This window comes from Neoarius graeffei, chromosome 3, assembly GCF_027579695.1.
Source record: "Neoarius graeffei isolate fNeoGra1 chromosome 3, fNeoGra1.pri, whole genome shotgun sequence".
NCBI lineage: Eukaryota > Metazoa > Chordata > Actinopteri > Siluriformes > Ariidae > Neoarius > Neoarius graeffei.
This window is the reverse complement of record NC_083571.1, coordinates 44359064-44380972: the sequence shown is the minus strand read 5'-3', so window position 1 is coordinate 44380972 and position 21909 is coordinate 44359064. Positions and strand designations below refer to the sequence as shown.

The following is a 21909-nucleotide window of genomic DNA, read 5'->3' as shown; positions in this document are numbered from 1 at the left end:
CTACAAAATATCTGTAAGAGAGAGCAACCTGTTGAGATTGAAGCTGTTGAAACAACATAAGTGAGCTCTGCCATCATGCAGGATCCTGGAGAACAAATCCGGCAGCAGCGACAGTGGTGCTTGAAAGTTTGTGACCCCTTTAGAATTTTCTATATTTCTGCATAAATATGACCTAAAACATCATCAGATTTTCACACAAGTCCTAAAAGTAGATCAAGACAACCCAGTTAAACAAATGAGACAAAAATATTATACTTGGTCATTTATTTATTGAGGAAAATGATCCAATATTTGTGAGTGGCAAAAGTATGTGAACCTCTAGGATTAGCAGTTAATTTTAAGGTGAAATTAGAGTCAGATGTTTTCAATCAATGGGATGACAATCAGGTGTGAGTGGGCACCGTGTTTTAGTTAAAGAACAGGGATCTATCAAAGTCTGATCTTCACAACACATGTTTGTGGAAGCGTACCATGCCATGAACAAAGGAGATTTCTGAGGACCTCAGAAAAAGCGTTGTTGATGCTCATCAGGCTGGAAAAGGTTACAAAACCATCTCTAAAGAGTTTGGACTCCACCAATCCACAGTCAGACAGATTGTGTACAAATGGAGGAAATTCAAGACCATTGTTACCCTCCCCAGGAGTGGTCGACCGACAAAGATCACTCCAAGAGCAAGGCATGTAATAGCTGGCGAGGTCACAAAGGACCCCAGGGTAATTTCTAAACAATTGAAGGTCTCTCTCACATTGGCTAATGTTCATGAGTCCACCATCAGGAGGACGCTGAACAACAATGATATGCATGGCAGGGTTGCAAGGAGAGAGCCACTGCTCTCCAAAAAGAACATTGCTGCTCGTCTGCAGTTTGCTAAATATCATGTGGACAAGCCAGAAGGCTATTGAAAAAAATGGTTTGTGAACGGATGAGACCAAAATAGAACTTTTTGGTTTAAATGAGAAGCGTTCTGTTTGGAGAAAGGAAAACACTGCATTCCAGCATAAGAACCTTATCCCATCTGTGAAACATGGTGGTGATAGTATCATGGTTTGGGCCTGTTTTGCTGCATCTGGGCCAGGACGGTTTGCCATCATTGATGGAACAATGAATTCTGAATTATACTAGCAAATTCTAAAGGAAAATGTCAGGACATCTGTCCATGAACTGAATCTCAAGAGAAGGTGGGTCATGCAGCAAGACAACGACCCTAAGCACACAAGTTGTTCTACCAAAGAATGGTTAAAGAAGAATAAAGTTAATGTTTTGGAAGGGCCAAGTCAAAGTCCTGACCTTAATCCAATCAAAATGTTGTGGAAGGACCTGAAGCGAGCAGTTCATGTGAGGAAACCCACCAACATCCCAGAGTTGAAGTTGCTCTGCATGGAGGAATGGGCTAAAATTCCTCCATGGGGGGTCGTCACACCAGTTACTAAAAGCAAAGGTTCTCATACTTTTGCCACTCACAGATATGTAATATTGGATCATTTTCCTCAATAGTAGTAAATAAATAAATGACCAAGTATAATATTTTTGTCTCATTTGTTTAACTGGGTTCTCTTTATCTACTTTTAGGACTTGTGTGAAAATCTGATTATGTTTTAGGTCATATTTATGCAGAAATATAGAAAATTCTAAAGGGTTCACAAACTTTCCAAGCGCCACTGTAGAAGATAGGGGACTGTCATCAGCAGACATCGCAGGCAGTAGTGATGAAGAATGGGAGTGGTCACTATTGATCGGTGCTGACTACTATTGGAAAATAGTGTCTGGCAGAATAGAAAGACTATCAAACTCCCTTGTTGCCATAGAAACCATTTTTGGCTTGACAGTGCAAGGACCAGCACCCATATCAAGCATGAGTGAAGTTTCATGCATGAAGATTACCATTGAGGAAACCACACAGGTTTCAAATCAGTTACGTGCATTCTGGGAAATACAGGGTTAGTCAAAATTATGTAAGCACTAATGGATTATTTTTCTCCTGAATGTGTGGTGCACCATGACTGCTGCTGGTGTAATTGGGCCCTCCTTTTTTGATACCCCAACAGTGATGTTAGACGTCTACTTACAATTAGTGCAGCAGTACGCCATTGATGAACTTCCACTACAGATCCAATTGGTTTCTACCATTTAAGTGTTAACATAATTTTGACTAACCCTGTAGAGTCACTTGGCATCTCCAGCAAAGGTGAAGAACAAGTTGATGACATTGAAGCCCAGCAAAACTTTAAGAGATCAGTCAGGTACGGCAACAGGAGATATGAAGAAGAAACAAAAAAGAAGAAACTGGCACGAGTGAGAAAAGGTGGTTGTTGTGCAATGAAAGTTAATGATGCGCAGTTGTTAAGTAAATGTTCAGACTCAACATGATGTCTCGGTCATTTTTTTGTAGAAGTTACAGCTAAGTTCCCACATCCTCCGCTGGCCAAAAGGCCCGAAGGGGGATTATGTCGTGACAATGTCCGTCCCAGGAAGGGTACTCACTTTCTGAAATCAACTCCTCTCACAATTTTTGGAGGAATTTCACGAAACTTGACAGGATTCTTTGGTATGTGTCAGTAATACACATATTGCAATTTCATTCAATTCAGTCGTGTTTTACCAGCGTTATGGCCTAGTCGCCAGCGGGGGATATTGTGCTCTTGGAGCACTCTTGTTTATATAACTGCCTGAAATTAATCCTTGTAAGTAAAGTACGACTCCAACTTAAACCTTTTCAACCAAAAGCTAGAACTAAAAATGTGATATTTTTAAAAGTTTGATCTTGCATATTGAATGTTTTGCATGTAAATTTTTTTACTCGTTTTTGTTACACAGCTTGTCTGTGGCTCTTTGTTGTATGTTGTAATGATATTTTAAGGCATTACCAAATTGTAAGCATTCTTTGTAGTTTTATTTCCTGTTTCCTTTAGGAAATTTAAGCTGTCTTGAAAAAAAAATTGACATCATATCCGATCTCATTTAGATGTTTAAAATGACATGAATCGGTGTTCATAAGAACGAAGAATAATAGCGTTTGATTTATAAGCACCTTTTCAGGGAACCCAAAAGCACTGTATGGACACATCACAGAACATGTAATCGGAAGAAGAAAATTGAAAGAAACTATTTTTAAAGTTAAATTACATTATGATGTGTTTGCTCAAGTTTTTTGTAGACCGTATGTACACATTTGTTTTTAACTGGAAGCCATTTCACTTGTGAGACGTTTCTTCTGTCTCCTGCTCAGATCAAAGAAAGGTTACTCCAGCTAACAGACAAGAGGAAAGAGATGATTGACAAGTGGGAGGACCGATGGGAATGGCTGCGATTGGGTAACCCAAGTTCAACATGAATTGAATTGAATACACTTGTGCTGTGGTAATCTGGTTGTTTGATTGTATCTGATTTTGGCATCAGTTCTGGAGGTGCATCAGTTCTCACGGGATGCGGGTGTGGCTGAGGCGTGGCTGCTGGGCCAGGAGCCATACCTGTCCAGTCGAGAGGTGGGTCAGAGTGTGGATGAGGTGGAGAAGCTCATCAAGAGGCATGAGGCTTTCGAGAAGTCGGCTGCCACTTGGGAGGAGCGTTTTGCCGCTCTGGAGAGACTTACCACGGTGAGAGAGGGGACACTTTCAGTCACTGTGATCACAATATTGACAGTCGCCATTGGGAAAAGATGTTTTTCACTATATGAAGTGTGTGTGTGTGGCTTTAGATGGAATTACTGGAAGTGAGAAGACAGCAAGAGGAAGAGGAAAGGAAGAGACAGGCCCAACCTGTAGAAGCTCCGCCTACTGAGACAGCATCACCACAGCAGAGGTGATTTTTAAATATGACTTGATTTAATTTGATCTATAGTTTGTGTTACAGATGGGTAATGAAGTGAGTTAAGGGATTCAAAACTTTTGTCCCAAATTTTTACATATTGTCGGGAGACTAGACCTCATTTTTAATGCCCATACAGTACATCATGGTACTACGTATATCACAAAAGCACTTTGATGCATTTTGTTTATAAAGCATAAATGTATTAAATCTCCTTTGCATCACTGATCACGCTGTCATTTTGACTTTTACTGTTTTGTAATTGAACTATTGATTACAAAATGCATGATTAAGTCACTTTACGTACTGGTGTATATGCAGATTGTCTGTGTTAATAAAAATGCCCATTTCTGTGTGTGTGTGTGTGTGTGTGTGTGTGTGTGTGTGTGTGTGTGTGTGTGTGTGTTTCTAGAGAGAGTGAACAGGTATCTCAGAATGGGCCGCCACCAGAGCAGGACTCTCCCCGGGTTAGTTACCGTTCCCAAGCCTACCAAAGCTACTCAAGCTTTCATAGTCGTCGAGGCACCACAGGACTGTGAACTCACCTTCGATTGGAGAACGGGAAAAATATTCAGTCCACTGTGCTCATGTTCCCACTCCTTCATAATTTCTCACTAGCACTGTTCTTTATATCTGAGTCTGCCGCTTTGTCTGCTTATAGAGGGTACAACGTAGTTAGCTTTGTTGCAGTTGGGTCCCTGTAGCCTGTATAACCTCCTCAACCACCTCCTCCTCGCAGTGTTTATGATTTCAAATATCTTTGCCGTTTTCAGTTTGTCTGTCACATAAACTGTATACAAGTCGGACAACGTGATGATCCTGATTCCCATCGTGCCACTTTGAAAACAAAAAGGGTGGCCCAGGAGGTCAGCATCTTGTTTGCCCTGTAGATGAATATTGGAGACAGTGTGCGCAGTAGATATGGGAGACGAGGCAGTGTGTCCACCTGATACTCGCCCGTGTTCCTTACTCTCATGCCCATGTTTATCAGTACACCCTCTCTTTATACTGGGAATGCTCATAGTCACTCTCAAGCACTTTACACACAACAGAAGACAAACTGCCCTCCACTTTTGTGTGTCTCATCCTGTCTACTTGTACGAATGGTCAGAATTCTCCCTCAGACAGCTTTTCATACAGCCAGCAAAACATCTATCCCATGCTAATGAGAGTGACAACTACATTAAAAAAAAAACACACACAATATAGTAGTGTTGTAACACAATGTCCAGACGTTTACATCACAGAAAAATACTGAGGCAGTTACACTGAGGAAGCTCATGTTGTCCATCTTATACACAGTTTATGGGCTATCTATACCGTATATTGGTCTCTGATGTATGCTATACTGTTGATGATAATTTTTATCAGCAGTAACACATTACTGCTTTTAAATGCTCGAGGGCTACAAGGGCTGTTTTGTAACCCAGGTGTGCAATATCTGGCTCACACTACTAGCTAGTAGGTACTGTAGCACAAAGCTGTTGAGTTAAGTTGCCACATGCCAGTTAGGCATAAGGCTAAACATGTATGGATTGACAGTAACATGGACATAGCTACTGCTTCTCTTGTTTGGTATTGCTAGGAAATTAAGCATCAGAAATGTCATGAGGTTTTTTTTCTTTGTTTGTTTTTTTCCATGAATTCCTCCCAAGATTGCAAATATTTTAAGAAAGTCCAGAATGAAAAGCTAATGGTAATTTTCAAGATATAGAGCTTTGCAGTACCCTGTTTAGGATTAATGCTTGGTTATCGCCGAAAGGTTTTTGGCTACAATGTTGTGATTTCTGTGAGATTGTGACGTTCTAGATAAGTCTTTCCAAAGTTTACATCCGGTTTATTTTCATGCACTGGTTAGCTTTTATTTAAATTTTCATTTCTAGAAGTAAGGATTTTGATAAACCCTATTGCACAAATCAGCACAAAGTAGTGATAGGTTTTATTTAACTTGTTTTTAGATGGGTGTCAACCTTTCTTTCAGTTTAATAATTAAGGACTGTAATTATAAACTTAGTTCCATATGAAGTCGTCTTCATCCACTGAATTGCCACCTCAAGATGCATCATGCGTTCCCTTAATTTTACTGGCTGTCATTAATTTAGCTTCTTTTAAAAATTGAAGCATCAAACTTCCTTCTGAAATAAAATTGTTGTACCCTAATGTACAACACTATAGGTAAGAGCACAAAAAGATATCACTTCAGGCAGAAAATTACAATTTCTTTGACTTTACAACTAAGAGGACTTTTTGAACTAGCAGAATATCCTTGTGCACGCATGTCCTTGCAGAGTACCAACAGTCAGGTCATTTTGATTAGTTAAATTCACGGGTGTCATCAATCATTAAAATCTGTTGTGCAACAGTCCTAGTTTTCACTACTGGAGTCGCCAATACTAACATACCTGCCTAAAATAGAAAGTGATCTTGGCACTGTGAACACTCGTAATTCCGTTATCCAAGCATCCATAATAACCCCCAAGCATAACTACGTCATCACTTGTTTACCGCAATGCAAGGGATATGACGACTGTCAGATTAATTTTATGTGAGAGCGATGTGAGAGGAGTGATTTTGCCATGCTCTGTCATGGAAGACAATGAAATTGGTGATTTAAAGAGGTCGATAACATGCCGAGGGTTTACAGCAGGAAAATCAGAATCCAAATCAAGCTTGGTAAGAAGGTGTTTTTTTTTGTTTGTTTGTTTGTTTGTTTGTTTGTTTGTTTGTTTGTTTGTTTGTTTTGTTTTGTTTTTTTTTAAACACACACAGACTACATGCCCCGGGATCATGAAGCAATCTTAGACTTAAGTCTAAATTTGATTCTTTTAACCTTCAGTTATTCCTTACCATTTTCTAAGAAGCTTTGTTCTAATGAAATCTTAGCCTTGTACTTAATCTTGATCCAGCACAATGAAAGTTGCAGATGCAGTAAGGGAAACTATTATGGAAAATCAACTGTTAACTTAAGTCTCAGATTGCTTCGTGATCCCGGGCCTAGATGAACAGCATCGAAACATTTATAAATGAGTGATTAGTTAAATAAAACTTGATATCAGGAAACATTTACAGAAAACCCTTTGGAAACCGGCTGATCTGCCGTGTCATGTTCAGTATAAATGCATTTTCTTCAATAAATGGCGCTAGTGAGGTACACTGAACATTATACATACCCCAAAGAGAACCCTTCATGGTTTGGGAGGTTTATCGGTCTGACAGGCTCGTACGGTTGCAGAGTGCTTCGGCACATTGAGAGGCAAAGGCCGAAGAATGCTCCTTTGTTTTACAGGCTTTTGAATATCGCTAGTTTCAGACGATGAACAGTGTCAATTGTATAACCGAAGGCCATTCCGCAGACCGTGGAAATATTGCTGAGTCACAGTTTAAGTACGTTTCTTTCCCACCAGAGAAATGTAAACTACAAACGCTTGTCCATTTCGATTCAGTTCAAAGGTTTTCATTGCTGATTGAACTTATCCATTTCTTTCTTCTCTTCTTCTCAACCTGCAGCAGATAAAAACCTAGATTAGGTGTTCTCTTTGTTGTGGAGACAGTAAGGCACACAGCAATTCACTTTAGGCATGGTTAAAACCGGTTAAACGCTGCATTGTTCTAAGAGGGGCAAAAATAAACAATACGACGAAGCTGACCCCGGGTATCACCCATAATGAATTGCAGTAAACAAGCGATGACGTAGTTAGGGTTATTGAGGTGCCTCTCCCTTTTGCTACTACGTAGCTTGAACATCCTGAACCATCTAAAAAGGAGTCAAAGTGATCCTCATCTCATGATTGACTTTTAGGCTTGGTGCTTCCAAATGTAAACAAATTTTTTTCCTCTGATCACTTGGTTAATCAATGTGCAGATAAGGGAGTAGACACAGGCTGTATAAGGCCTCTAAGGTGAATTTTACACACTTTGTTTCACTTCAGCTTCTGCCCAAGCTGCACGACTGCTAGATGCTCTGATCTTCAGTATGCTCCAGTCATGGGTTGCTGGCACTGTGCACCAAGATGAGACAAATATTCAAGTTTAGAAAATGAGAAGCAGCTATTGAGGGTACATTATGGTCGGTCTCTGTATGCAAGGTAACTCTAATAAGCTCCTCCAGATTCTGTAGTTAATTGTGCTGTTTTATTGCCTCTAAAATCTCTTGCAATGGTTCCAGGCCTAGTACAAACTCCTTCAATACAACTTAGGAAAGCCCTCACTCTCTTTCCATTCCAGCAGGATGAGCAGCTCAGCCATCTGCATGGTTCTGTTCCTGCTGCAAAAGTGCAACAAAGGAGCTTATCTTTTCTTCCTAGAGAGTTCAGTGATCACTCCCTGCTGTGTCCATGCTGTCAGAAGGGATGTGTCTATTGTAAGGATACAATCAAATGTGCCTAGAATAGTCAAACACAAGAATTACCATCATCCAAGCTGTGCATCAATGCTTTGACTGTGCAGATTTAAGAGCAACAAAATGGAGAACAAAAAGGACTACAGCGCTATAAGTGGCATCTTTGAATCCACAAGCTCAGCTTCTTGACATAAATAGGAAAAAGTGAATGTAGCTGCTAAAGAAGGCAACTGGACTTGCTTGAAATCTTTGAAGACGTTTCACCTCTCATCCGAAAGGCTTCTTCAGTTCTGTCTGACTAGTGGGGAGTTCCAGGTATACGTCCAACACAACATTCCTGTACACTTCAGACCCAGTAACACTCTGTGGCAGAAATTGGTCCACCCTAAGGACAGAATACCCAGACACAACCAGGACAACAACATGTACGCAGTTCAATGCAGTCAGGAATGCACAGACCTGTACATTGGGTAACGAAACAACCACTTCGCAGGTGCATGGCTCAACACAGGAGAGCCAGTTCCTCAGGCCAGGATTCTGCAGCCTATCTTTATCTTAATAACAAAGGACACTCGTTTCAGGACTGCAATGTATGCATTCTAGCCAGAGAAGACCGGTGGTTTGAAAGAGGAGTAAAAGACCCCATCAACCTGGAACAACCATCACTGAACAGAGGAGGTGGTCTGAGACACCACTTAGCCACCTACAATGCAGTCCTTGGCACACTTCCCAGAAAACTGAATACACATCCACACCAAAACTCAGCTGACTTCAATAACTCGCATGATAGCAGAGAGAGCCAATGACCCACAGATCACCCTAACTACCCTCTAGGCTGCTAACACCATTCACTCCTGCCCTCCAGTGACCCTAACAACGTACAGGATGACTCAACAACCCATGTGACCTCGGCGACTCCTATTAGGGTTGCTTTTGGTCCACTAGAGGATAAATACCTGGAATTTCCCACTAGTCAGACAGAAATGAAGAAGCCTTTCGGATGAGAGGTGAAACATCTTCAAGAATTTCAAGCAAGTCCCGTTGCCTTCTTTAGCACCAACGGTTACAATGACCTGGATGACTGAGAACCTTCACAGACAGAAAAGAGTGAAGTAGTGGAATCCATTTATAGGCTACTCATGTGAGGTTACAATCACAAGCTGCCAAACTTTCTGTTGGTACTCAGCAAGGTAATGAGCACACAGTACTGCATTAGTTTGAAGGATAACCAGAATTGTAAAGAAGTCGTATTTCAAGACCTATATTTATAAATCTCAGATTTATTTTTGAGATTGAGTCACCAGTTATTTCAGTAGTAATTAAATCTATTGTCATACGTCGCAGTTTCACATTGTCGTATTTCATTTAGCAGTTTTCATTTTTCTACAATCACCTACCGTACACCAAACAAAGATGGAGTTCATGAGCATTCAGGTATTCTGTATTCCTTTTAATACAAACATGACTAAGTTGGGGGTTTTTTTTGTTTGGTTTTTTTGTTTTGTTTTGTTTTAAATCAGCATCTGTATTGAACCTTGTTTGCCCTAGCAGTTTAAGATCTCTTATTTCAAATTTGCTTTTGGCTGATTTTCTCAGTTTATGCAAATAAGATTTAGAAGAGAAGCCAGGGTGTCAGATTAAGGCATAAAATGTTCGTTACCATAAAGTTTTGATAAAATACTTGGGCTGATTTAGATTTTTTTTGTTTTTAAACTAACTGAAGACCATCATCTCTGTCAAACTAACATTTGTTCCTTAAACCACCTTTTCTTGTCCTATTTACTAACCTTCCCCATCAAATAAACCCCACTGTGAGATACACAGTAACCCATTCATGTTTGCTTCACCAGTATTTTTGTTGCTCATGTGGTTTTTGTTACGTGCATGTCATTGTTCCATGTTGATTATTTTATGTTTATTCTGTTTTTAATGTTGGTGGTTAACATTATAATCCAGTATCATTCTTGGGATTGCTTATGGGTTGTCATTAATTTTCCTATTAATACATCTTTCATATTCATTTTTGTTATCTTTTCTTATTTTGTGTGTTTATTATTTCTTTGTGTTGGTTCAGACAGACCACATACCGACATTAATCTTATTTTAGTAAACACTGGAACACACCAATTTTCTTAGTCAGCATTGAATGTTGGTAACACGATTCTCCAATTAATACAATTTTAAATAGGAATTTGAAAATCAACAGTTGATGTTTGTTACTTCAATCAACAATTGACTTAATGGGATTTAAGATATAAAGTATATATTGACATCTTTTTTTTTTTTTGGTAAATGTGACGGCATTTTACTCTAATACAGCTTCCAACTTGTACACCATACAGCCATCAGAGTTCATTGATGAAAGACGTTGAAATGAGAATATTTAGCAAATTTAGGAAGTGCGTGTTGAAGTGCCTGGAATTGGTGCCTAGGATCGATCCAGCCACCGAAAGGCTCCGTATAAAAGCAGTTGGAATTGATCCCATCCAGAGGAGCTCAGAATGGGGTAATAAACCGAAAGCTTTGAGTGGCTATGATGCCATGATCTCTTTAACTTTGCCAAAAATCATTTCCTCTGCCAATGATATGAACGATTACTGACGTTTCTCAAGCAATTTCAGATTTTTTTTGTGTGTGCGTGCCTGTTTCTGCTGGCTGTTTTCTTCTGCCAACTCTGATTACCAGTCGAGTGGCCATGTGATGTGCTATTTCTAATGTCCTAATCTAATTTTGCATGTTGCTCTCTTCTGATATCTTGTTTTTCTGGCTTTGATTGAGTAGTCAAACGCATCTGTGCTTTCCCAGCTACACTGAGAGCTCACCTGGTTTGATAATTGGAGAATAAAGTAGCAAAGCCTGTCTGTTATCATAAGACAGAAAATAGTAGAACAGATAGATTGTTTAAAAAAAAAAAGAAGAAATTAAAGCCAACTTTCTTTGTGTGCTGTATATTGTTAAATTCAGATTTAACAATTGGAGACTGCTGTAGCAGCATTGCTATACACTCAGTTGCAATCGGGTAATATAGATTGTACCTTTACATTTATTAGCCTGATACATCTCTAAGTGCACTTTTGTGTACACAGTTATTGACTGTGCTGATGTACAATTTGTCAGTCCCCTTTATTCTATCCATTAATGGAAAGGGGCCGCCACTGGACCAGATTTTGTTAAGAAGGTGGACTAAACAACTGGCAACTGAGTGTAAATTCACAATTTGTGGCAAGATCTACTCCGATGTTTCTACACAGCCTCAGTCTCTGATGCATACTGCTTTGCTCAACTGATTGTGTGTAAGCATGGTATGATGTATATTTTTTAACTGAAGAGCATTGTCTCTAACTTCATCTCTGTATACACTAGGAGGACACAGGAGGAAGTGATGTCGTTAATGGGGTGGCAGAGTCCAGTCCAGGCTCCTCCCCAACAGGAAGCCGCAAGAGGAAACCGGGTCAAGCTGCGACACTACCAACCAAGTCCCAGGATACAGCTGCACCACAGATCGAGGGCTTCCTGAACCGCAAGCATGAGTGGGAGGGACACAACAAGAAAGCATCCAATAGGTGTACTAAATTACATCTGCTAAAAGCAAAGTGTTATTAAACATACAGTGCCCTCCATGATTATTGGCCCCCCTTTGTAAAGATTAGTAAAAAGGGTTAGAAAAAAAATCTACCTTTTGGTGATGTCGCTTCATCTCACACTGAAAAAAATGAGGAAAATCCAACCTTCAGTTGAAATAAATTTATTTAGAGAAAACCATATCCAGCCGGCACGGTGGTGTAGTGGTTAGCGCTGTCGCCTCACAGCAAGAAGGTCCGGGTTCGAGCCCCGTGGCCGGCAAGGGCCCTTCTGTGCGGAGTTTGCATGTTCTCCCCGTGTCCGCGTGGGTTTCCTCTGGGTGCTCCGGTTTCCCCCACAGTCCAAAGACATGCAGGTTAGGTTAACTGGTGACTCTAAATTGACCGTAGGTGTGAATGGTTGTCTGTGTCTATGTGTCAGGCCTGTGATGACCTGGCGACTTGTCCAGGGTGTACCCCGCCTTTCGCCCGTAGTCAGCTGGGATAGGCTCCAGCTTGCCTGTGACCCTGTAGAACAGGATAAAGCGGCTAGAGATAATGAGATGAAAACCATATCCCTCATCAAGATATAATTATTTTCAGCAAAAACACATGTACCACTATTCTTGGCACCTCTGCATTCAATACTTTGTACAACCTTCCTTTGCCAGTAAAACAGTCCCAAGTTTTCTCCATTTTATAAGGTTGGAGATACAGAGCAGGGCATCTGAGACCATTCCTCTTTACACAATCTCTCCAGATCATCCAGGGTCCTCGGCCCTCTCTTGTGCTCTCTCCTCTTCAGCTCACCCCACAGGTTTTCAATGGGGCTCAGGTCAGGGGACTGAGATGGCCATGGCATGACAGATGCTTGATTCTGAGGTCAGTGAGCCATTTCTGTGTTGATTTGGACATGTGCTTCAGATCATTCTCCTGATGGAAGATCCAATGATGACCCAGTTTTAGTTTCCTGGCGGAGGCAGCCAGATTTAGATTTAAAATGTCCTGGTATTTCATGGAGTCCATGATGATGTGTACCCTAATAAGTTTTCCAGGGCCTTTGGAGGAAAAACATCCACAAAACATTACAGAACCTCCACCATATTTTACAGTTAGGATTGGGTTCTTTTCATTATAGCCATCCTTCTTTTATGCCCAACCCACCTTGAGTGTTTATTGCCAAAAAGCTCCATTTTTGTTCCATCAGACCATAGAACACAGTTCCAGTCAAAGTTGTAGTAATGTTTCAGAAACTTAAGGTGCTTATATTTGTGGTTAATTGACAGAAAAAGCTTTTTTTCTGGCAAGCCTTCCAAATAATCTGTTGGTATGGAGGTGGCGTCTGATGGTGGTTTTGGAGACTTGGAAACCGTAAGATTTTACTTTTTCTTGTAATTCACCACCAGTGATCCTTGGGGATTTTTTTTTTTTGGACTCCCTTCCCATCCTCCTCACTGTACGTGAGGGCAAAATAAACTTGGGTCCTCTTCCAGGCGAGTTTATAACAGTTCTAATTGGCGTCCACTTTATTATTATTTCCCTAACAGTAGAAATGGACATATATATGAGGGGAAGTCAAAAAGTTCTAAGACAGATTGAAAAAAATCTTTATTTATGAAAATAACAAAGCTATTCCTCTACATATCCTCCATTTAAGTCTAAACACTTCTGCAAGCGATGTTTCCATCTGAGAATTCTTTCTTTGTATTCCTTTTTGTGAATTCTTTTGAAATTGTAACATCTGCCTTAGAACTTTTTGACTTATCCTTGTGTGTGTGTGTGTGTGTGTGTGTGTGTGTGTGTGTGTGTGTGTGTGTACACACACCTACCAAAAAAGCCATTCCCTTACTTATGAAGATCAACACATCTCTCTCTCATTTGATTTGTGTGTTCGCTTTCATCTTTCCCATGTTGATGGATGATGAAGGGAATGGCCTCTGTGTCACCTCATATTTGTTCCCCAGTTAATCAGGAAGTCATGGATTACAGCTTGAAAATTCCTACACACTCCAATCAACTCAAAAATGTACAATGTCAATGGGAAACATACTTCAGTTACATTGTGTTGACTATCATTCCAGGGGTGCAAATAATAGTGTCCTGTGTTTTTGTTGAAAATAATTATTTCTTGATGAGGTATTTGTTTTTCCCTGAATAAATTAATCTCAAATAAAGGTTGGATTTTCTCTTTTTTTTTTTTTTTCCCAGGGAGAGAAGAAGCAACTTCACCAAACGGTGGATTTTTTTTAAACTCTTTTTACTAATTTTTCCAAGGGGAGCCAATAATCATGGAGGGCACTGTAGTAATGCATTAGCCATAGCATTCCCAGTTGTCATGACTTGCTGCCACTCAGGCCTGGCATTTAGAGGGTCATATGGATGGGCTTAGCTTACCTTTAAAAAAAAAAGTGCTGAGGGAGAAAATGATGCAGTGCAATGCAACATACAACAGCTTCATAAACATTGGTGCCATTCATTAAAAATGTTCTATTCAAGATGAACAAATTGTGTTTTTTGTTTTTATGCCTCTGCCACCGTAAGGTGCAGGAGGCATTATGTTTTCGGGTTGTCCGTGCGTGCGTGCGTCCGTCCCGAAACCTTGTGAACGCAATATCTCAAAGACTAATGAAAGGAATTTCACCAAACTTTCACCATTTGTGCATTTGGGGACAAAGATAAACTGATTACATTTTGAGGTCAAAAGGTCTAAGGTCAAGGTCACTGTGAGGTCAAATGTCTGTCCGAAAACCTTGTGAACACAATGTCTCCAAGGCAAATCAAAGGAATTTCACCAAACTTTCACCATTTGTGCATTTGGGGACAAAGATGAACTGATTAGATTTTGAGATCAAAAGGTCTAAGGTCAAGGTCACTGTGAGGTCAAATGTCTGTCCGAAAACCTTGTGAACACAGTATCTCCAAGACTGATACAAGTAATTTCACCAGGTCAAGATTACTGTGAGGTCAAATGTCCATCCCCAAATCACAACTTAATAAGGCATGTAGTCTACCGGGCGGAGGCATCCCCATCGACGCCGTTGGTGTAGAGTTCTATCTAGTTTTATTTATTTATTTATTTATTTATTTATTTTTTTTTGGGGGGGGGGACTTTACAGCATGTCCACTCACCGTCCACTATTAGGAACACCTGCACATTCATGCGGTTATCTAATCAGCCAATCATGTGGCACTAGCACAGTGCAAACAAAATCATACAGATACAGGTCAAGAGCTTCAGTTAATGTATACGTTAGAATGAAGAAAAAGTGAGATCTCTGTGACTTTAACTGGGATATTGTGGTTAGTGCCAGATGGGTTGGTTTGAATATTTCAGATACGCATGAGCTCCTCGGATTTTCACACACAGTCTATAGGCTTTACACAGAATGGTGCAAAAACATCTTGTGAGTGGATACTAGAGTAGCTCATGCTGGTTATGTATGCACTTTTATGTCCAGAGCTAAACTCTTCAGAAATCAACTAATTGAAGGTCACTGATCAATGTGTGGTGTTAAAATGTGTGGTGTTTTGTGGTTGTAGTAAGGGCAAAAAGTGTCGAAATCCACATAACTAAACTGACAAATATGGATAATGTACATAAGTAATATAAAAAAGGTCAGGACTGTAGTGTATGATGCAGAAATTAGTTTATTGCAAATATCTTGAAAACCATTGGTTTTAGGACATAATAATGTATTACCGACCCCCCATAATGTGGCAATTCCGGACATTTTGAATGGTGACATGATCTTCTAGGCCGAACGGTTCCGGAGATACAGCGGTAGTAATTGGTAGTTCTTCGCTAAAAAGGGGGCGTGGCCATTTTGCCAATTTCGCCGTCAGTGGCAAATGTGTTACCAAGCAAACATTGATCAGTGACCTTCAATTAGTTGATTTCTGAAGAGTTTAGCTCTGGACATAAAAGTGCATACATGACCAGCATGAGCTACTAGAGTAGGAGGGTCTGCAGGCTGAAATGCCTTGTTGTTAATAGAGATCAGAAGAGAATGGCAAGACTGGTCTGAGCTGACAGGAATTCTATAGTAACTCAATCTTTATGACCGTAGTGAACAGAAAAGCATCTCAGAACACACAACAAATCAAGCCTTAAAGTGGATGTGCAAAAACAGCAGAGGACAACGTCAGGTTCCACTTTTGTAAGCCAAGAACAAGAATCTGTGGCCATCATGGGCACAGACTCACCTAAACTAGACAGCTGAAGACTGGAAAAAGATTAGGTGATTTATTATTATTTATTTTTTTTAACTAAGCTTAAGCAGTTCAGTTGGGGTATGCTTGTGCACATGATGGCCTCAGATTCCCTGATCTTGGCTGACACGAGTGAAACCCAGTGTAGTTTTGTGCATGCTGAGATGCTTTTCTGCTCACCACGTTTATAAGGAGTGATTATTTGAGTTTGTGTATCCTTCCTGTCAACTCAAAACAGTCTGACCATTTTCCTCTAACCTCTCTTATCTGCAAGGCGTTTCGACCAACTCGATGTTTTTCACACCATTCTGTGTAAACTCTAGAAAATGCATGTGAAAACCACAGGAGATCAGCAGTTTCTGAAATACTCAAACCAGCCCATCTAGCACCAACAATCATGCTTTTGGATAACCGCATGAATGTGCAGGTGTTCCTAATAAAGTGGTCACTGGGTGTATATAGTTGTGTATATGTCAACTGTACATATTTTGTTGTTGTTTTTCAATGTAGTGTAAATTAATGTATACTGAGATTTTCCCTGGAGAGGACAATAGCACTGAGCCACCATACTTACAGTATGTGTGGGCTCTTCCTCCCTTCCTTCATCGGGCCACAACAAACAATTTCAGTCACATTTGGACTATAGAGTTCTTGAAGAAGAAAAACGGTTTGCATTTATTTATAATATTGTTTTGATGTGGCAAGTTGGAAATTTAAGTCAGATATGTAAATTATATAATGTTTAGGATATATTACACGGTTGCACGAAGATATAAAGTTTATCTTCGAGTGGTGAATGAGTGAGCAAAGCAAATGAGTGAAAATATTTTTCAACACAAGAAGATAAACTTCATATCTTCGCACCACCATGTAATGTTCTTTATATTATATGGACACGTCCGTCCACACACACACACACACACACACACACACACAAATGTAAGTTAATCAGAAGAATTTTAATTTTGAGCCAGTTTGCCATTTTGGCAACGCACGTCAAATCAGCGGGAAAACACTGGGAGTGACGTCATCGGAGTGAAATCTCAGAAAATGTCACTCAGAGCCATGATGTATTTCGTATGAGAAATGCAAGTTTAATACGAAGATAAACTTTCATATCTTGAAGCCAAATTTCTTTTTATTAGATGGACACATTCACAAACAAAAATTACCCAAATTTATCGAACCAATTCATAGATTTCCTCGAAAGTGACATAGACTTGTGTCAGTTTTGGTTGTCCATGTCCCGGATGTAGCTTGTATGAAAAATACAAGTGGTGTATTTCCCAGTAAAACACTCGTGTCCATATTATATAAATGCATATGTCTTCACCTTGAACCCAATGCTGCCAGATAATCTGTGGATCCATCAAAGCCAAACCTGATCAGGATAATACTGAAGATGAATGGATGAAAAACCATTGTGCAGGGGTGTTTTTTTTTTTTGGGGGGGGGGTTGAGAGGTTCTCAGTCATTCTGGAGTTTAATAAAAACTGCATTACAGGGTGACATTTAATATTAATGCATTTGCATGATACAAATTTTAATCCTTTTTCAGCATTTCTCTTGTTTTTTACTGTTTGTTGCAGATCTTGGCACAATGTCTACTGTGTGATTAATAACCAAGAGCTGGGCTTTTACAAAGACAGCAAAAGTGCTAGTCAGGGAATCCCATACCATGGCGAAGTTCCCATTAGTCTGAAGGAATCCACATGCGAGGTTGCCCTTGACTACAAGAAGAAGAAACATGTTTTCAAACTCAAGTGAGGCATTTCACACTTTGCTTAATGTTTGATGTTTCTGTTAGAGAAGTTGTACTTGTAGCGTTTCATTCTTTTTTTTTTAATTTTCAGAATTTCGAATGGGAATGAGTATCTCTTCCAAGCCAAAGATGATGTAAGTCTTTCTTTTGTGCTTCTCGTAGCCATAGAATTGACAACATAGTCCCAAAAAATAAGTACATCCCATGGAAATTGTAGACTTTTCTCAACATACTAGCGCATCTCAAACAATTAGAATATCGTGGAAAAAGTTCAATATTTTCCATCAGTTATTTAAGAGAGTGAAAATGTAACGTATTCTAGACTCATTGCACGTAAACTAAAATGTTTCCAGCATTTTTCTATTTTAATTTTGATTATGGCCTACAGTGCAAAAAAATCTCAAAATAATTTTGAGTTTGAATAAAACAGTGTAAATACCGTGCATCTCTCGGTCAAGTTCAGTACATGCAACCACAGTCATGAGGAAGACTGCTGACTTGACAGTTGTCCAGAAGCAATCACTGACACCCTCACAAGGAGGGTAAGCCACAGAAGGTCATTGCTGAAAAGGCTGGCTGGAAAAGGTGCACAAGCAACAGGGATGACCGCAGCCTTTAGAGGATTGTCCAGAGAGGTCAATTGAAGAACTTGGGAGAGCTTCACAAGGAGTGGACGGAGGGTGGTGTCGGTGCATCAAGAGCCACCACACACAGACATCTTCAGGAAAGGGGCTACAATGGTCCTATTCCTAATATCAAGCCACTCCTGAACCAGAGACGCTGTCAGAAGCATCTTACCTGGGCTAAGGAGAGAAAGAAATGGACTGTTGCTCAGTGGTCCAAAGTCCTCTTTTCAGATGAAAGTAAATTTTACATTTCATTTGGAAATCAAGGTCCTAGAGTCTGGAGGAAGAGTGGGGAGAGACAGAATCCAAGGTGTTTGAAATCCAGTGTGAAGTTTCCGTGGTCTGTAATGATTTGGGGTGCCATGTCATCTGCTGGTGTTGGTCTGTTGTGTTTTATCAAGTCCAAAGTCAACACAGCCATCTACCAGGAGATTTTAGAGCACTTCATGCTTCCATCTGCTGACAAGCTTTATGGAGATGCCGATTTCCTTTTCCAGCAGGACTTGGCGCCTGCCCACAGTGCCAAAACACCAGACCCAAAAATACAGATGAGCTGAAGGCTGCTATCAAAGCAACCTGGGCTTCAGTAACACCTCAGCAGTGCCACAGGCTGATCGCCACCATGCCACGCCGCACTGATGCAATAATTCATGGTAAAGGAGCCCCAACCAAGTATTAAGTGTATAAATGAACATACTTTTCAGAAGTTGGACATTTCTGTATTGTAAATCCTTTTTTGATTGATCTTGGGAAATATTCTAATAATTTTACATACAGGATTTCTGAATTGCATGAGCTATAATCCATAATCTTCAAAATTAAAACCAAAAAGGTTGAAATATTTCACTTTACGTGTAAAGAATATATGAAAGTTTACCTTTTTGAAGTAAATCACAAAAAATAACTTTTTCACAATATTCTAATTGTTTGAGATGCACTAGTATATACCAATAGCTATAACACACAAAGGCATGATATATATTCGGCACCTTGTTCTCTCTCTCCATCTCTGTTCCCTCAGGAGGAGATGAACTCATGGATCCAGGCGATCTCATGCAAGACACCCTCGGAGATCAGCAGCCATAGCACTCCTGCCTCAGCACGCACCCAAACCCTGCCCACCTCTGGAAGCATGGGTGCCGAGTCCAGCCCTGGCAAGAAGGAGAAAGACAAAGAGAAGCGCTTCAGCCTCTTCAAGAAGAAATAGATTTTTCCTAGCAGTTTTATTTTAATTTGTTTGATTTTCATCCTCTTCCTGATGCGGAACACCACGCAAAAGCTCAGAGACAAAAGTCCACACTTGGTGCCTGAGGCTCCTCTGAGTAGACTTTTTTTGTTTTGTCTTGTTTTGTTCACCCACCCATTTTTGGTTTAAAAGGAAGGAGCTGGAGAATATTTTAGGATTCTTAGGTTATGAGGTGCTTTGAGCAGTCATTTGTAAATCATTCTTGAGTCTCAGAGACAATTTATTATAATTAATAAGATTTCTTTCCATGTATCATCTCTTCTTTCTTTGGACTTGCTTTAGTGCAATTATGTCTTGCTAGGTTTTTTTCCCCCCTCTCTCTCGTTTTGTAAATGCGTGATGTATGTAGGATCTGCCCTCAGTTTTGTGAGGTGTTTACTGATGGAGGGCAGTGGTGCTTTAGACTCCGTTGAGTTGTTAACCTGCTGGTGAATTTACATTACTAATAAAAGCATTAGTCATTATAAGTTTCCTTAAAAGGCAGTCTCTAATAAAGAGCTTATTATGAAGCAAATGCGTCTCAATGCAAACCCACAAAATCGTGGCTAATATTTGCTTTTGCTGAAATGTTTGATATGTTAATGATACGTGAATGGTCAGAATGTTGGCTACGTATGAAGGAATACTTTTATCAAGGATAAAAAACTTTTTTAAAAATAGTTTTTTCTTCTTGTACTTGAGTTGCAATATATTGTATGTTTAAAGATTATTTAGAGTAAAATATGAAAATAGATGTACTGTAACTCCTAAAAAGCGTCATTTGTTAAGTATAGAAATGGATTGTGTTATTTCTGGGGGAGGAAAAAAAAAAAAGAAATCATATGACTGAAAAAACAGCCGCTTGCTTGTTGGCTATAGCACCATGTGTTCTCATTTTGCTACTTTCTCTGGCTACCTGATAAATAGTGCGCAATCTGTCAGTGTAACTATTGTAACAATACCTTCATCGTTATTGCACAATCAGAATAATGCCATATTGCCTCTGGGGCTTGCTGGTTCTCATGTAAAATGTGGACCCAGACCTCATGTGGATGGATCTACACCTGTAGCCTTTTAGCCTATCTGTTATAAATATGTGCAAAGTCATTAAAAATGCTTTTGAAATTAAAACATTTGCCGTTTTTATTTGTTTTGCTTGTTTATAGCTCATCACATCCAACAAAAACATTCTGTGCAGGTTTGATGCTTGTCTCATCTCATCTCATTATCTGTAGCCGCTTTATCCTGTTCTACAGGGTCACAGGCAAGCTGGAGCCTATCCCAGCTGACTACGGGCGAAAGGCGGGGTACACCCTGGACAAGTCGCCAGGTCATCACAGAGCTGACACATAGACACAGACAACCATTCACACTCACATTCACACCTACGGTCAATTTAGAGTCACCAGTTAACCTAACCTGCATGTCTTTGGACTGTGGGGGAAACCGGAGCACCCGGAGGAAACCCACGCGGACACGGGGAGAACATGCAAACTCCGCACAGAAAGGCCCTCGCCGGCCACGGGGCTCGAACCCGGACCTTCTTGCTGTGAGGCGACAGCGCTAACCACTACACCACCGTGCCGCCTTGTCACATTTATATTACATTTAAAATTACAACCTTTAAAGATGCCCTATCCAGAGTGACTTCGAGAAGTGCCTTATAGTCTCCACCAAAAACATATCTTCATGCTAGTTCACTAGGTCTGGAACTAAGAATACCGTCAGCCTAAAACCCTGTTGGGGAAGATGGTACAGTATAAAAAGAAAAATGCACAAGTATTTTTATACAGATTAACAAAATGCAAACACAAGGGCGTGGTGAAGAGGCAGGTCTTAAGTCTTTGTTTGAAAACAGCCAGTGACTCAGCTTTTTGGACAGCCAAAAATTGGTATTTCATTCCAATTGAGTCATGCTAGAGGTTCGGATGGAATGTGGTGCAGGCTTGGGTGTAAAGTGTGTTAAGTTAGGTGAGTGCTGGCCCATTTTTGCTTTGTAGGCAAGTGTTTTAAGTCTGATGTTGCTAGCCACAGGAATCCAGTGGAGGGAGTTTAGAAATCGGGTGGTGTGGGATGCAGCTGGGTCCACTGTGGTCATTCCCCCTGCGACTGCAGTGTGTCCATCTGCTGAAAACTCTGGAGCAGCTGCTGCACCAGAGCACAAGCAGAGTGAGCCCCAAGCCCAGCCTGGAACCCAGGAGACCAATGGAGCTGCATTGACCCTGGAGAGGCCCATCTTGGCCAAACCGGTCCCAGAAAAGCCTTGCTTGGCTGAACCTGATCAGGAAAGGTACTGCTTGGCAGAGAAGGATACCGTGGATCCTGGCACAGTGCTGGAGGTACCTGCAGAGGCAGGTACAAGGGTGCAGAGCCTTCGCTCGGA

The 21909-nt window shown here is 40.4% G+C and overlaps 1 protein-coding gene across 4 annotated transcripts in view; it reads left to right on the top strand.

Annotated features, from left to right (window-relative positions):
• LOC132883352 (spectrin beta chain, non-erythrocytic 1-like) overlaps positions 1 to 20657 on the top strand; it is a 202851-nt gene extending 182194 nt beyond the window's left edge. For 3 of the 4 annotated variants that reach the window (XM_060916867.1, XM_060916869.1, XM_060916865.1), the window contains 8 exons: positions 3228 to 3312; positions 3398 to 3594; positions 3696 to 3799; positions 4218 to 4272; positions 11508 to 11707; positions 17503 to 17676; positions 17767 to 17809; positions 19323 to 20657. In XM_060916867.1, coding sequence (XP_060772850.1) covers positions 3228 to 3312; positions 3398 to 3594; positions 3696 to 3799; positions 4218 to 4272; positions 11508 to 11707; positions 17503 to 17676; positions 17767 to 17809; positions 19323 to 19508 — 1044 coding nt within the window. In that variant the 3' untranslated portion in view covers positions 19509 to 20657. Of the gene's footprint in view, positions 1 to 3227; positions 3313 to 3397; positions 3595 to 3695; positions 3800 to 4217; positions 4274 to 11507; positions 11708 to 17502; positions 17677 to 17766; positions 17810 to 19322 lie in introns of those variants that run through there. The other variant, XM_060916868.1, reaches the window with a different exon arrangement.
• Positions 20658 to 21909: the final 1252 nt, after the last annotated feature.